At 38.3% G+C, this 14,950-nt stretch overlaps 1 protein-coding gene across 1 annotated transcript in view; it reads left to right on the top strand.

Moving 5' to 3' along the window:
- LOC145478051 (dual specificity protein phosphatase 1-like) overlaps window positions 1-9,415 on the top strand; it is a 9,524-nt gene extending 109 nt beyond the window's left edge. The window contains exons 2-4 of the mRNA XM_081455949.1: window positions 5,370-5,812; window positions 6,946-7,359; window positions 7,959-9,415. Of these exons, the coding sequence (XP_081312075.1) occupies window positions 5,431-5,812; window positions 6,946-7,359; window positions 7,959-8,338 (1,176 nt within the window). The 5' untranslated portion in view covers window positions 5,370-5,430 and the 3' untranslated portion in view covers window positions 8,339-9,415. The remainder of the gene's footprint in view (window positions 1-5,369; window positions 5,813-6,945; window positions 7,360-7,958) is intronic.
- Window positions 9,416-14,950: the final 5,535 nt, after the last annotated feature.

Raw genomic sequence — 14,950 nt, forward strand, 5'->3', positions numbered from 1 at the left:
ATTATAGTTTGGATACGTTTCGATAAAAAAAAAAAAAAAAAAAAAAAAAAAAACAGAACAAAACAATGGGTATCCCTTATGTGGATTACTGAAAACGCTATTGGTTATAAAAATAATCCTATATGGACGCATGTGACTTTTTAATTTCGATTGATTTCTTTGAACAGCGCAGAAACGACAAACAACTGAGTACAACTCCATAATTATAAGAACAAAACTTTAAAAGCTGTTTTATGAGGAAAATGTTTACGTATACGTAGGGAAAGAGTTTGTAATAATGGTCGTTTGTTATTTTGTTTGTGTGATGAATCAGCATTGGCCGGCAGGCGATCTAGTCACACCACGTGTGATGAACTAATGAATGAATGAGTTATAGTAAATAACACGCGCGAAAACACGGGAATCTTGGTGAACGATCATCAACTACTAGACATGCACACGGTTTATACTTGCACATTTTTCCAGCTTCTTTTCAACTTAGATATCCGCTTTATTGGTTCCTTTTTCATATTTCTGTGCTTGCCGACTATGACTTAAATTGGGTATCACGTTAATACACGTACTCCCTTACAGTATTTTTGACGCTTTATTTTAATCATTTCCTCTCGTCCGTTTGTAGAGACGAAAAGGTACTGAAAGTTAAACCCTCCGCATACCTTTTGCTACAAAACCTGATTTTCGTCGCTGAGAAAATTATCGGAAAATAACACTGAAAATTTATAGCTACACTGCTTTACGTATACGATCTCCTTTTACGACAAAAGTTTCATGCGATAAATATCAAATGTGTAACTCGAATTTTTTAGTTTCGATCGAAAAAAAATTTTTTTACAGTCCCCGACGCCATTATTAAACATCGTAGAGAGACTGAGGTGACCAGCTATCAGCGCAGCGTCATAGGAACGGTCCCAGGTTCTTGACCATTGGAGTTTTCAAGTATATTTTGGAATCGATAACCTTTTAAATAGCAAGGATACTTTTCCCACTTCGTTAGCATATCTGCTGTGGAGCAGACGTGTTATTTCTTCGTTATTTCTTATTTATATTATTTCTTCACAAACTGAAGCAATGCACAAATCTAATACTACACGACAAAAACTATACATCCTTTGTTGTCTCACTACTCGTCCACAAAATGGGGGAAGGGGGGCTGCTTATTCGAGGCGGGAGCGAGAGGGGGGCCCTTATTCGAGGATTTACGGTAAGCAAGTGTAGGGCTTGGCACTGGGTGCGCCTACAGTTGACTTTCTCACATGGTCGGTGATCCTTCTTTTCTTTTCATAGATCATTTCCTTTTCTGATTCTCTACATTTTAATAGACAAAAGTTACAAATATTTTGCCCTCGCGTGACAGAATTTTTCTTCGACTGTGGACGGGTTAGGTTGATAAAACAGAAGAGTTTTATATGTTCACGAGGATAAATATGTTTTATAATTTGTCCATGCAAGAATAGTAGCGAAGGAAGAAATATAGAAATCAATAACCCCCTGGTTCTTGTCTGTTACTTATAAATATAATTATGGGATGACAGAAGAGAAAAGGGGAAAAAAAATCAGACCGCTAAAATTGAGTTCATCAAAGAAAATTAACACAAGCTAGCCTACAGTATGTGGAAATTGTTGAGTGGGACAACCCCAAAATGACGAAGTAAAATTACATTTAAAAATAAAAAGTGATAAAAATTGACTTTAGAAGGAATTAAGGAAATGTTTCCAATGTTTCTCTGTTTACTTTTATGCGACGAGCTTCTAGATACAGTGTACATGAGTCAAAAATTGGCAGGATTTTAATTTTTGCTTGTAAAATATTCGTCACCGTTTGCCGTGTCGGTATTCACAAGCTGTTACAACTATGTTCAGGCAACTGGCAAAGATCTGTAGTCTAAATCAGAGCGGAGATTCATCTCAATGTCTCCTCGTATTCAAATGCATCATTATAAAAGAAATTTTTCTAGTGATCTCTGGCGACCATGCATTTTAAGGCGAATTAAACTACTGCATAAACTTCAAGCACCAAGTCCGCTTGTATTCTGCCGATCGCTTCCGATATTTTCACAAAATTTTTCTTAAGCCGCTACCTTTTATCTTCTGGATATGATACAATTCCAGAATTTACTTTTCTGGACTTGTATAGCCATTTAAAAAGCGGAATATAACATACGCGGAAACCCTCCGCAGACGAGTGATATAGCTGTGGTCACCGTCAGCGTCGCTATGATGTTTGTGCAGTTACTATTCCAATATGGCGCCCGGAACTGTTAAAATGGGCCGGCTCAAAATCGTGAGCTACAGACCTTGATGAAGTCTAAAATTTCGATTTTTGTCAAATACGACTAAAATTGGGATTTGTCTTGAAGGTGTGTGGAGCCCTTAAATACTGCCGCCGCATCCTCAATTCGTACTGCACGCAACTATACCGTCCCTTGCTGATCAAAGTTTCTGATTTTTCCGGTTTTAGACCAGAACTCCGGCGAAAAATCAGAATAATCGGGGAATAAGAAGAAATGTGGAATCGAAAAAAAATGGAGAATCGAAGAACGGAACACGGAGAAATAAAGTTATTGGAGAATCGAAAGAATCGTAGTATATCAAAACTCTTATTTTACTATTCTACGCCGGAGTTTGCGAGAGCATCGGATGAATAGTAAATCAATATTCTACCATTTAGCAGTCATCGTACTCCTTTAACTAATATTAGAAGGGAGTTTGAAGTCATAAGTTCTTTTCAGTTTTCCATAAACGTTTCGTAACTTCGCCTTCCACACTGGCTCGAAAAATCTTGAGCCTAAGCCTAGTGTAGAAGCTTGTTTGGCTGGCCACAGCTTGTTGTCACAGTTGTTGTTGTTGTTTTTGTGAAATCAGCTGGCTACTGTCACGTACATGCCCAGCTAGAATCATAGAATCATAGAATCATAGATTAAACTTCGTCAAAAAATATCACTCAACAGACTAAATAACACTAACAAAATGAAATTTAAAATTTGTTCTTATTGTTGGAATTATTTTTAGCTTAAAAACGGAAGCAGTTGAGACTAGGTCTACGAAAATAGTTTTAACAAAATGGTATCAAAATTCTGATGAGTTATGGCGGATCTTGTAAAATCACATACTGTGGGGGAAAGGTCGACTACATTCCATTTGAGTTACAGTACGGCTGTATTGGGAAACCAAGTCAGAACAGAACCTGGAGTTACTTGTTTAATACAGAGTCAGTTCATTTAAAGAACTGGCTCATTATCACGGTCATTATATCAACTATGGAAACACGAAAACACTTGTTTTATAAGTGACTAGGTGACTAGAAGTTAATAGGACTCTCAGCTACTCTCTGTAAAACAGGTAGACATTTCTAGCAACTCAGCAAAATTCGTAGAGGAAATTGCTTACTTGCCGAAACATTTTACTTTTCGCCAGTCTTCTCATTCGAGTAAAATCCTTAGAGGAAACAAACTGCTCCGTTATTTCTGGATAACTTATCGAGCAAGGTTTTACATTCGGTATGGCTTTACTTTTTTCACTGAGTGCCGATGTTCAGTCCTTGGAGTTTCATTTCCTCTTACATTGCCTACTCAGAGGTAATGCGGTGAAATGCTCAGTCGGCCGCCGGGTAGAGCAAGCCTCCCACCTACGTACTCTCCCAAAAGACCCGTTCCTGCGGAGCAGAAAAGCGAGTCCAAAAATGGTTCGATACTACCGAAATAAAATATCAGCGGCTATTACCATTTTGTGACTTCCAATACATATCAGAGAGTTAACACTGCCCACACAATAAAAGTAGTTGTTTCACCTGTAAGAAATTAATATTACCGTCGGCGAACGGTCAGTACAAAAGGTCAAACTTAAATCTGAAGGGCGCAGTAGTTTTTTTACGAGCAGCCGGCGTTATTCCGAATCTAGCTATAGCATGTCAGAAAGGAAAACAAGGTTGGCCTAAGTAAAAAGAAATTGCCAGCTTGTAATGATGCCAGGAGTATATTTAGCTTGAACGGAAATAGGGTGTGAGAGAAACGAACCGGAACCCAACAAGTCACGCACTGTTTGTACATAATTAGTTTGGGGATGTTCAACTAACGGGAACTGATCTGGGCTACCGTTTGAACTTAAGTGTGTTAGCTAATTGTTCTTTGATGCGGTATTTTATCGTCGCTACATAAGGGAAAATATAACTTTAGGCCTTGCATTCCCACACAATACCAAAATCTCGGCCTTTCCACTGCTTTTATCCGGTTGAAGGAACCAGAAGCTTAAAACTGAAGTTTGACGGCCTCATTTAATGGGCAAGGCCTGACGGACTTCAATGCCGGCTTTAGCTTCTAAAATCAAGCCCGAATATTTTTAAATTTGGCAATATAATTTTTATAACTTGATGTGTGGAATTCAAGGAGAGGCGCTGTGGTCAATTGGAATATTAGCAGCGATATCTTATCTGCATTCTTATGAAGATAACATGACCACAAAAGCACTTTGATCGCTTGTATGTACAGATGGCGCCAACGAAAACTGCCAAACAATTTATCAAAATGTGCAAATGTAGCAATGCGATGTGTCTTTGCAAGAAAACAAAAAATATATATATATATACTTGTTTTCCAGATCAGTGATTGGTGCTTACTATTTTGGGAGAGTGACGGATCAAATTATAACAATTTGCTTATTGTTATAAAAAGAACTGACGAGCGTCCACAATACTGGTTTGTTTTTCTTTCAATAGCCATGTTTGGGCTTGGAAATGTGATAGTAAAGAGAAAGTGCTTGGCGTTCTTTACGGGTTCTAGTCGTAATAATTTACCCCATAGATTTTCGTCTCTCTCTCTCGCTTTGATTTACAACACAGAAAATTTCTTCTGATACCCCTTGATGGAACGAAATGCTCTGGATGACAGCTAATTATCCTTATTTAACACAAAAAAATGTTATGCGCTCAAAGCTTGGAATTTTAAAACCTTTAACTTAACGAATACATGAATTGCGCAAATATACTAAGAATTTTAGAATTTGATAGTCGATACTTGATGAAAGTAGGTCTAATTGCCTTAAAGGACGTCATTTAGAAACCTGATAACATTTCTGTCACGAGTGGAATGTCTTGCTTATTGTTCTTGTATTGTTCATCTGTCGTCGCGGTATTAGCTTTCGCCAATGAAAGGAAATAATAGGTCGGGACAAACTCGTGAGACACGACACGACGTAACAAAACCGCCTTTTCAATGACGTCACGCATGATCAAAATAGCAACATGAGAGCTGGGCGGGAATAAAGAGAATATAAACGCGGGCTTGTTGAACTGAACATCAGTTACAGAGAAGTGCGCCCGTAGAAGCAGAAGTCTATCCATCACTAAATAATCGCTGGTGTATAATTTCTTTCAGTAAACAAGGAAAGGCACACCGTAATTCAGTTATTGGTCAAATCATCGCTGAATCAAAGAGTATGGTTGCAATGGATGAAAGTGACATATTAATCTGGCCCCTTGCCCCACTCACTGTTGTAAACATGGCTAGTTCTCTGAGTCAGAAGTGCATAGTTATTGACTGCCGTTCATTTCTGTCATTTAACGCCTCGCATATCAAGGGGTCACTGAACGTTCACTGCCCACCTATCTTGAAACGAAGACTCCACCGAGGAACATCCACTTTAGATTGCTTACTCACGTCTCCAGAGTCGAAACGAAGGCTTGCCGACGCAGAAACTTTGATTTTATATGAGGATAGAACACAGGACTGGAAAGACTTGGAAATGGACAATACAATGAAGATAATTTATATGCTTCTAAGGAGGGAGAGAATAAACAAGAACTTATATTTCATTAAAGGTAAGCTATGTTCGGCTATTGCCGCTGTTCTCGTTCTTACGGTTCAGGTCTGTGATATCCATTGTTAAGTTGGCCACGTGTTTATAGCCTGTGAACATATCTTTACCATTCCATCGTTAGTTGCAAATGATTGCCTTATGTAGGTAAAAACTTCAAGGTAGTAATTTCAAAAATTTCAAAACTAGATGGGATATTACAATGTGTGTTGGTTTTATCTGTTATTCCTCGCTTGAATGAAAGCGAGTGTTGTGATACGATAACAAAGCCACTACGTAGCCATCAAGAATTCATGAATGAATGAGTTTCATTGTTATGAAAATGGGGGAAAATAACAAAAGCATCACGTGCGAAGAAAGAAAACAACTCTGATCCAGTCTCCAGTAGCGCAACCCTCACACATTTTCCTAAAGATGTTCTGTAAAATACTCAAATGTTATGACTAATGATCCGAGAAATCAAAAACGGATTTCCTTCATAAAAAAATGTTTCCGCTGCTGAAGATGTTCGAGCGCATTCGTAACTTCTTTCATCTCTTATCATTCAAATTTTAATTTTGACACAACCGGTTCTGGCGGGTTTACAACGCGCCAAAACGTGATTCCTCTGACCAGCTGTGACAGGCATTTCAGCATGTATCACGTTTCCAAGTAATCCTTCCCATATTTTTACTGTGGCCAGGTTTCTCAGCGAGTTTATGGATTCTTCAAACTTAACATGCAGGGTTTTGAAATCACTTCTAAACCAGTGAGACTGTACGAGCGTTACTTATATTTTGGTGACGCTGTGTTAACTTTTCAACTTGTTAAAATAACAAAGCGTTACATGACGTCACGGTTATTTTGTCACGGTGACGTGCGATGCATCATGTCAAACAATGTGAAACAATACACGATCACTTTCAACGAATCGTATAAGAAACTGAAAGAAGCATTAAGAAAATAACAGTTTCATGTCCAAGTGATTCAGTTTCGTTAGTTAATTCTACCATAATTAGACTAACTATGAATATACTTTATAGTGAAGTTCTTATGACCCCTTGCCCTGGATGACACGTATTTCCTGACAAATCAAAATAAAAACATCAACATTTCAGAACATTTCATTAAATCCTATTCTTGCTGTTTTTGTTTTAGGAGGCTTTGAAAGGTTCTCCTCCTCGTACCCTTCGATGTGCTACTTTGCTAAACCACAATCGCCGTCACAAACAACTACATCTCCGCTTGGGTTAAAGCTTAAAACGAAAGATTCTAAAAGAACATTCAGCCCGAGACACGACACAGAAATGAAGGATTTCGCCGAGTCACGTCCAAGTTCGTCAGTGAAAGCAAATGAACCAGTGGAGATTTTACCACATTTATATCTTGGAAGTGAAATTCATGCGTCCCAGAAAGAGCTTCTTCAGCGCCTGGAGATTACTGCTATTGTGAATGTATCAAGAAATATTCCGAACTTTTTTGAGGAGGCATTTCATTACAAGTCTATTCCAGTAGATGATACTTATACAGCAGATATTGGCCGATGGTTCGAGGAAGCTGCTGCGTTTATAGGTAAGAAGATCTTTCGAACATCTTGTATTGTACAAAATTGTGTCTTCACGCGCCTCTTTTGTCAGATACGTTGCTTGGCAATAATAAGTTTCGTACTCCTCGGTGCTAGACGTTGATTGGAAAGTAAAAATCGAAAGCTCATCGAGACTTTCACAACCAACCTTGTTCCACACTGAAACAGCAAATAGTTGGATATTTGTATAACTTTTTATAGAATAATCGGATATTAGTACAAGATATATTGCGCCTCTGTTTGCAAAACATTATTATCAGATGTTTCTCGACGAATTTTTGTTTACAAAATGTTGTTTAACACTGTAAAAAGAGACAAAATGGGCACGTTCCGGAAGACAGATATTATGAAAGAATTCCCTTTACAATACGTGTAGGCGGAAGTTTCTCAACAATATATTTATAATACAGGCCTAGCCAAAGATCCAAACACAATTTATGCTGGTCTTTTTTTACCTTGCCGCTATCTTCCTTTGATTCAAATTTAATTTTTTTGAGGCGTAGAGGAAGTTGTAATATGTTTCGAGTTACCTAGCTCTGTAAGATAAATTTGTTTGATGTTTTTCTTTATTTTAATCCTATTTCAGACTCAGTGAAGAACTCAAAAGGAAGAGTGTTGGTTCACTGCCAAGCAGGCATCTCCAGATCAGCTACCATTTGCCTCGCCTACCTTATAAGCAGGCATCGGCTGAGGCTAGACGAAGCTTATGAGTATGTCAAGAAAAGGCGATCGGTCATATCTCCAAACTTTAATTTCATGGGACAATTACTGAACTGGGAATCAGAGACTCAACTGACCGAGAGAGCAACGAGCAGTACTGAGCTGTTAATAAACACACCCACAACAAGCTGTGCGGTCACTTCTCCATTTGGGTTCTTTAGCTTTTCGTCGCTGCCATGTGGATCAGGGATAACTCCATCTAGTAACAAACAGAATTCACCAGGACTTGTTACATCACCCATGTAGTTCATCGGTAGAATAGCTAGGAAAAGAAAAGCGAAAAATAATGTCACCAGTTTACATCAGTTTAACGTTGAGGTTGTTTAAACATGTTAAAATAATATAAACTTGGAAGTTCATGACGCAATTTTTTCAAGCTTAACTCTGAAGAAAATTAATCTTTTTAGAAAGATTTGTTGACAAAGAGCAAAGTATTGTTTCGATTCACTAAGCATACGTTATTCAATTGTCTTAATCGCATCGTTGCCGAAATAATTTATTTTCCCCATGGTACTCCGTAGAGATTAGCTGATGTGTAGAATAAAAGCATTCTCAATGTATATTGTAAATATATCTAAAATTGTTTTCCAAAGTAATATTTAAAACGAAGACATTACCAAGAGGATTTATTCATGTCTTCTACTCTTACAACGAAAGAGTTTGGTAAAAACTGATATGAGCCTGAAATTCACTCATGCTCTACTTGATACATACGTGAATATTTTTGTGAAAAAGAGAATATATGAAAAGCCACTCATCTTATTAAATGACAAACATACACTTACTTCATGTTAACGAGGGAGACTCAGAAAATATAAAGTTTGTTTCTCGAGTTTTGTCAAATATGTAAGAAGAAAATGGAGTAAAAAAGTATACTGTATATAAAATAAAATAAAATATATTGTAAATCGAAAAGATAAATTGAAAGATAATATAAGAGGAAAACAAAAGTCTGCCACAAAATGATGTATTAAAATAAAAAGAAAAACAAAATAAAAACAGTCTTGTTTTGTGCGAATTGAACACTGCCTTGGGTAAGTCAGGGATCCATCATGAGTTTCATCTGATCATAAGACAAGCACGGTAAATCTCTACTCAACCTTTGAGCAGCATAACAAGAACGTCAAATTACTGAGTGGATCACTTACTCAAAATAACAAGGTGATTTCATCGAAAAAAGTGGTGTATGAAAAATTCTTAACCTTAACCCGTTTGGTGATTATGTTAAGAATGTTGCAAAAATGCAGCAAAAAACGGGGCACCCTCCCTTATTTGCGCAATATGGATGACCTCTTTATTGACCATTTTCACCGGCGAAGTTCCCTTAGGCCCAGTTCAGACGTCGTGCTTCTGCCGTGCCGAACTAAATTCAGGAATTAAGTTCGACAAAAGCACGGCAGAAGCACGGCGTCTGAATCAAACTTTTGAATTAAGCTCGGCAAGCAATTAAGTTCGACAAGCTCTGCCGTGCTACACGACTGTGGCACAACAGTGATTCAAACGTCGTGCTTCTGTCGCGCCAAACTAAATTCATAAATTATGTTAATGTGTTTTGGCGAGATTGCGTTCCCTGACGGGAGTTAGGAGGAGAATTGTTACGAGGCTTCAGTAAACCCTGAATTGATTCGACTCTGGCACGACGTCTGAATCAGAGTTGATTTCCTGCCGTGCTACAGTCGAACCAAATTGCAATTTAGTTCGGCACGGCAGAAGCACGACGTCTGAACTGGGCCTTAGGAACACAAGTAAACATAATGGGGAACTATTATTTCTAAAAAGAAAATATTTCTGCCATTAAAACAGCACTTAAATAGCATTGCCTAAAGACGTGTTCATTACATAATAAAAATATCTCAAAGCGGAATTTTTTATCTTTTCTTTAAATAACTACATACCGTAGGCAACCGTATCTCATTTAATTTCGTGTTTTCAAGGTTATGGCGTCCATTTAGGGGAGAAAGAACATTTATTTCGCTGTCGAGCTTAGCTTGATCATGAAGGCCGACCTTTTAAATGTTGTTTGTGGTAAAGGATATTGTGCGTTGCAAGGATATAATACACAATACAGTTTAGTCATGTGGTTCTCACCCTTAACCCGATGATATATTTAGAATAGATCACACCATCAAGGGATATTTTCGAAGTCGTCCACTAGCAACATTTTTTTTTTACCCTATTTAATGATGATTGCAATGACCGAGGGGAAATCAGGCAATCAGTAATTTATTTTCCCTCTCCAAATTTAATTACAAATGGAAACCGCATATTCTAACGATAGGGCACAACTGAAGTGGCGATTATTATCACAGGAAACGCGTCGACAATGTGCGTGGTAACGCGGGGCAGAATGCAGGAACAATGTACTAGTTTCAATAAACCACAAGTGTTAAAATTCCTTGGATTTTTGACGACGGGAGCATAGGAAGTCGACAAACTATTTTTATATATTCAAGGAAGAACTATTCTTGTGTAAGCGGTACGCACGGTGCATAATTAGGGTAAACTTGAACGGTTGGCTGTTCCAAAAATATGTTCTTTGACACAGGACTGTTAAATTTCAACCACTGTGACAGTTGACTGTATAAATTAATTTAGACAAACCATTTCAGATTTTAAATGCATTTTACGCTTTAGTTGAGTGATTAATTTGTATTTACCTCGGGTAAAACGGAAGTCAAATTTATCGCAAAGTTTATAATAGAAGACGTAAACATATGAGAGTTGAATAACAATTGAGTTTGACTACTAACCACAGTTCTTCCTTTGTCATTTGATTGCTAATATACATCATCTCGCTAGTTTAGGATTGACAGTTAACCCCATTATGACTCTACAAGTTAAACAGGTCAGGGGCACCCAACGAGCGTTTTCTCTCGAATGCTTTTAAACGCTGTTTTAGGCTATCTGGAGTACTTTTAAAGCTCTGTAGGTTAATTTTAGGTTGCGGTAAAAAAATTCTATCTGTTCGGTTATTCTAGGGGAACTTGAGTATTCTCGAATTTATTAGGGCTTTTTTGTCCATTTCCCGAAAACCTTAGGTCTTATCGCCTTTCCGAAAATGAAAGCTGACCTTTTTTCGGTACCCAAAACGACATTTTTAACAATCCGAAAACAACAGACATTAAATTTCTCATATCACGAAAGTTCCAGGTGACAATTCTCTGCACAAAATCAGAGGGGATTAAAGGCCTTCCGAAACGATCCGTTGGGTGCCCCTGACAAGTGTATGTCTTTATTCGCTTCACAACGCCTACGATCATCATACGTGCCGAAACCAAAAATGAATAACAGGCATCTTAGCCAACGCCTCAGGATGCCATCCAAGCTGGTCACGTATACGACAGAAAAACGATACCCTGTCAATGCTTTGACATGCCTGAAGGCGGGTAAAGATTCTGAATTGATTGAAACCTTGGCTTACCAGATTGAACAAGAACTCGTTTTTCTTGCTCTTGTTATTATGCGCTATGTCGAGTTATCAAGTTCGTTAGAGTTCGAGGAAAACCACAGAAATTTCCGGTGAAAGACCCTCAAACGTGTGGAAAATTTAATTTCACTTTATAATGAAACTTTCTCTACTATAACGATCAACCGTTAAGACTGAATATCATAAAATAAATAAAAAGACTGTCCAGCTTTGGAGGCAGGGGTATATTAGTATTATACATTATCATTAGCTGCTCCTATGTCACTGGAGTCAGCGGTCACTGAAAAAGCATTTCGGAAGGGAGAGGGGGGACGTATAATATCGTGCTCAGTTTTTTCCGTTCACTTCGCGTATGATCAGTCTTTTCAAAATTATCGGCTCTGTTATCTTCATAATTTTCCACGCTACAGTTTATCGCGTTTTCCGAGGGCATTTTAGAACAAGCTAACATACGATTCAACATTAAGTTTTTTTTCTTGCTGGAAACAGAGACAACGCCTAACAATCGATTTTGCTGTTTCGTGACTGTTAAGATCTTGAGAATAAAGCTGTTGCACTTTTCACACTTCACACATACAATAAATGTCGTGTCAGTGATCGAGTGCCGCCTTGAGCTCTGCACGTGATCGCTACATGTATGTCGTCAGTCTTGACCTCAATCACTGAATGGACCGCCAACTTTCACCAAAGTGACAACTTATTGTATTATTAGTGGCATGTCAGTCAAATGGAAACCGCAAGCCACGTTGCACTGGATGCCACGTTTGCAGCGTTCAGTTTCCGCTTTGACACGTTGGTTTCCATTTGAGTCACTCGGTGAATCATTTCTCTGTCTACAGTTGATCTAATGATGCTCTCAGTTTTACAAAAGAGCGAGTCTTCTGTTATTCGTTAATGTGAATTGGTTTCGTATACAATCACCCTGTATAATTTCCGTCTCCGGAGATCCAGTCAGCAGCAGTCTTGTCCTCATCACATGAAACCCGGATATCAGACCAAAGTAGTTCGTTTTGCATTGATTAATTTAATCAAGAGCTAGGAATTGTGGATCTTGTTTCAGTCTTTCTTATACACAGACACATGTGAAGTAGAGCAGATGAGCTATTCGTCAGAGCAAACACGCTGGTCAACAACGACAACAACAACAGTACTTTATTCAGTTATTACTTACCAAAAGGTTAATCATTCAGAGGCAACTCTTTTCTGTTTTGAAAGGATTTACTAATACATGAAAGAACAAACCAATTTTAAAATATATGTATATTCTCGTCGACGTTTTCCCTTAGGTTGCCTGAGGTATATTCCTAGTAAAAAAATTGCATCCCTCCTTGTTTCAGTTGAGCGCAGCTGTAAGTGGGCATTACTTGTAGGTGGGTATTATTGCACACCAATGACAGCAGTGAATCGAAGAACATGCAACAAAAATCTCTCCTCCAATTCAAGACAAGGCCGCTTATATTATTATCATTAGTATTATTATCATCTTCCAAATTTGAAATACTGGGATAGTTGTTCGAGGATCCACAGACTATCCTAATAGGCCCTTCCCGCCATTAGGGACCTTACGCAAAATACGACGGCAACGGCAACGAGAACGTCACCAAACAAAAAGTTTAATGAAAAAAACAATGGCTGTGCACGTGCGTTATGATTCTTGGTACATTTCTTTGCCGTCCACTGCAAAACAGCAACGTAAAATGACCAAATTCTGCGTTGTCTGGAGAACGTGAACGGAGAACGCAGAATTTGGTCACTTCACGTTGTTGTTGCAACAACGGCTAATTTTTCGTATTTCTATTTGGCAGCAGGCAAGTTTTAAAACCGACAGGCACACTGGATAGTTCCAAATAAATGCGAAATTCCAAAGAAGAACAGAAACACATTTTTCACTAAGCGTCGTCCTCGCCGTGGCCGTGGCAGTGGTCGTCGCCTTCGTATATGCGTAAGGTCCCTAATATTTGTCTCTGAGAACGAGCTTTTTTTTTCTGTGAGGTGGGGTGAGGTTGGGGGAAGCGCTTTTCTCTCTTAAAGTGCCTATGCAGTAAAACATAATTGTTGCTGATTTGAAAGGCTTTTCAAAGTAAAGAAGAATGGCGTTTTCCTTTTTGGAACATCTTTTTTCGTTTTAGAGATATTCACGTTTTTGTATTATAGGTGATGACATCGTAGGTGGTTCCACTAAAACAGTTCAACACTCAATCAAGAATATCTCTAGAAATATTAAAGCAGTGTTCTTTAAACTTGGCACCAGAAATGTACATCACAAAAGAAACAAAATGGCACCCGTCGTGCGTCGCCATGACAACAGTTATGTTGCTGGTCCTGTTTTAATTAAAACTAACATAACCAGATTTTATCTTAAACAAGGGTCATCCACTCCCAACAATCTAATGGGGAGAGTTAAGACAATATAGGAATCATGTGTGTTCCGGGCAAGACCCTCTGTCCCTTTTCGAAGGGTTGGAAATTGGCATATTTGGTTTTTCACAGAAAGAGGCTGGAGCCAAAAGTGTTGCCATGACAACAACGGAGAAGGTGTCATTCTGTTTCTTTTGCGATGCACATTTGTGGTGCCAAGTTTGAAGAACACTGCTCCAATATTTCTAGAGATATTCTTAATTTAGTGTTTTAGTGTTCAAGTGGAACCACCTATGACGTCATCACTTTCCTCATTTGCATAATACAAAAACGTAAATATCTCTAGAACGAAAAAAGATAATCCAAAAAGGGAAACGCCATTCTTCTTAACTTTGAAAAGCCTTTCAAATAAGCGCAATTATTTTTTACTTCATAGGCACTTTAACCTGGACCTCTCCCAAGATTCTGCTCCATGTGCAATCATTGTTTGGCCAGAGATCCTTAAGAAACTGCTTTTCACTATATATGACTGTATAAACACCCGCTAACCTCCACTCGTTACGTGAACCCGAAACAGCGTTTAGGCCGTTTCAAAGCGATTCCAGTATTATTATTTTATATATCACTTTTGCTTACCACTTTGCAGCTGAATTTTCATTGCATCATTTTACCTTGGGAGGGAAAGGAAAAAGACATTTAATTTGTAAGAGTAGAGACATAATAATATCTAAGAACTGACTTACAATATGAAAATTGGTAACCAAGATTTAGAATATAGCCACAAAGTGTTAGAATGAAAAAAACATTATTGCGTTCGGAGAACGCAACTAATTTTGACCTGTGGCTTTTTAGAGTTGGTTCTCCTATGTTAAATGCAGAGAAAGAATACACATCCCTGCAAGGACATCGAAATGGCCACCCCACCGCGCTTAATTTTTGCAAGGGCATGTCACGGCCAGTAAACTGGTACCGTTACTACCGTTACTACCGTTACTACCGTTACTACCGTTACTACCGTCACTACCTTTACAAGTGACGACCTGATATGAGCATTTTGCGCTGGATCTTCTTTC

This window comes from Orbicella franksi, chromosome 2 (genome assembly GCF_964199315.1).
Source record: "Orbicella franksi chromosome 2, jaOrbFran1.1, whole genome shotgun sequence".
NCBI lineage: Eukaryota > Metazoa > Cnidaria > Anthozoa > Scleractinia > Merulinidae > Orbicella > Orbicella franksi.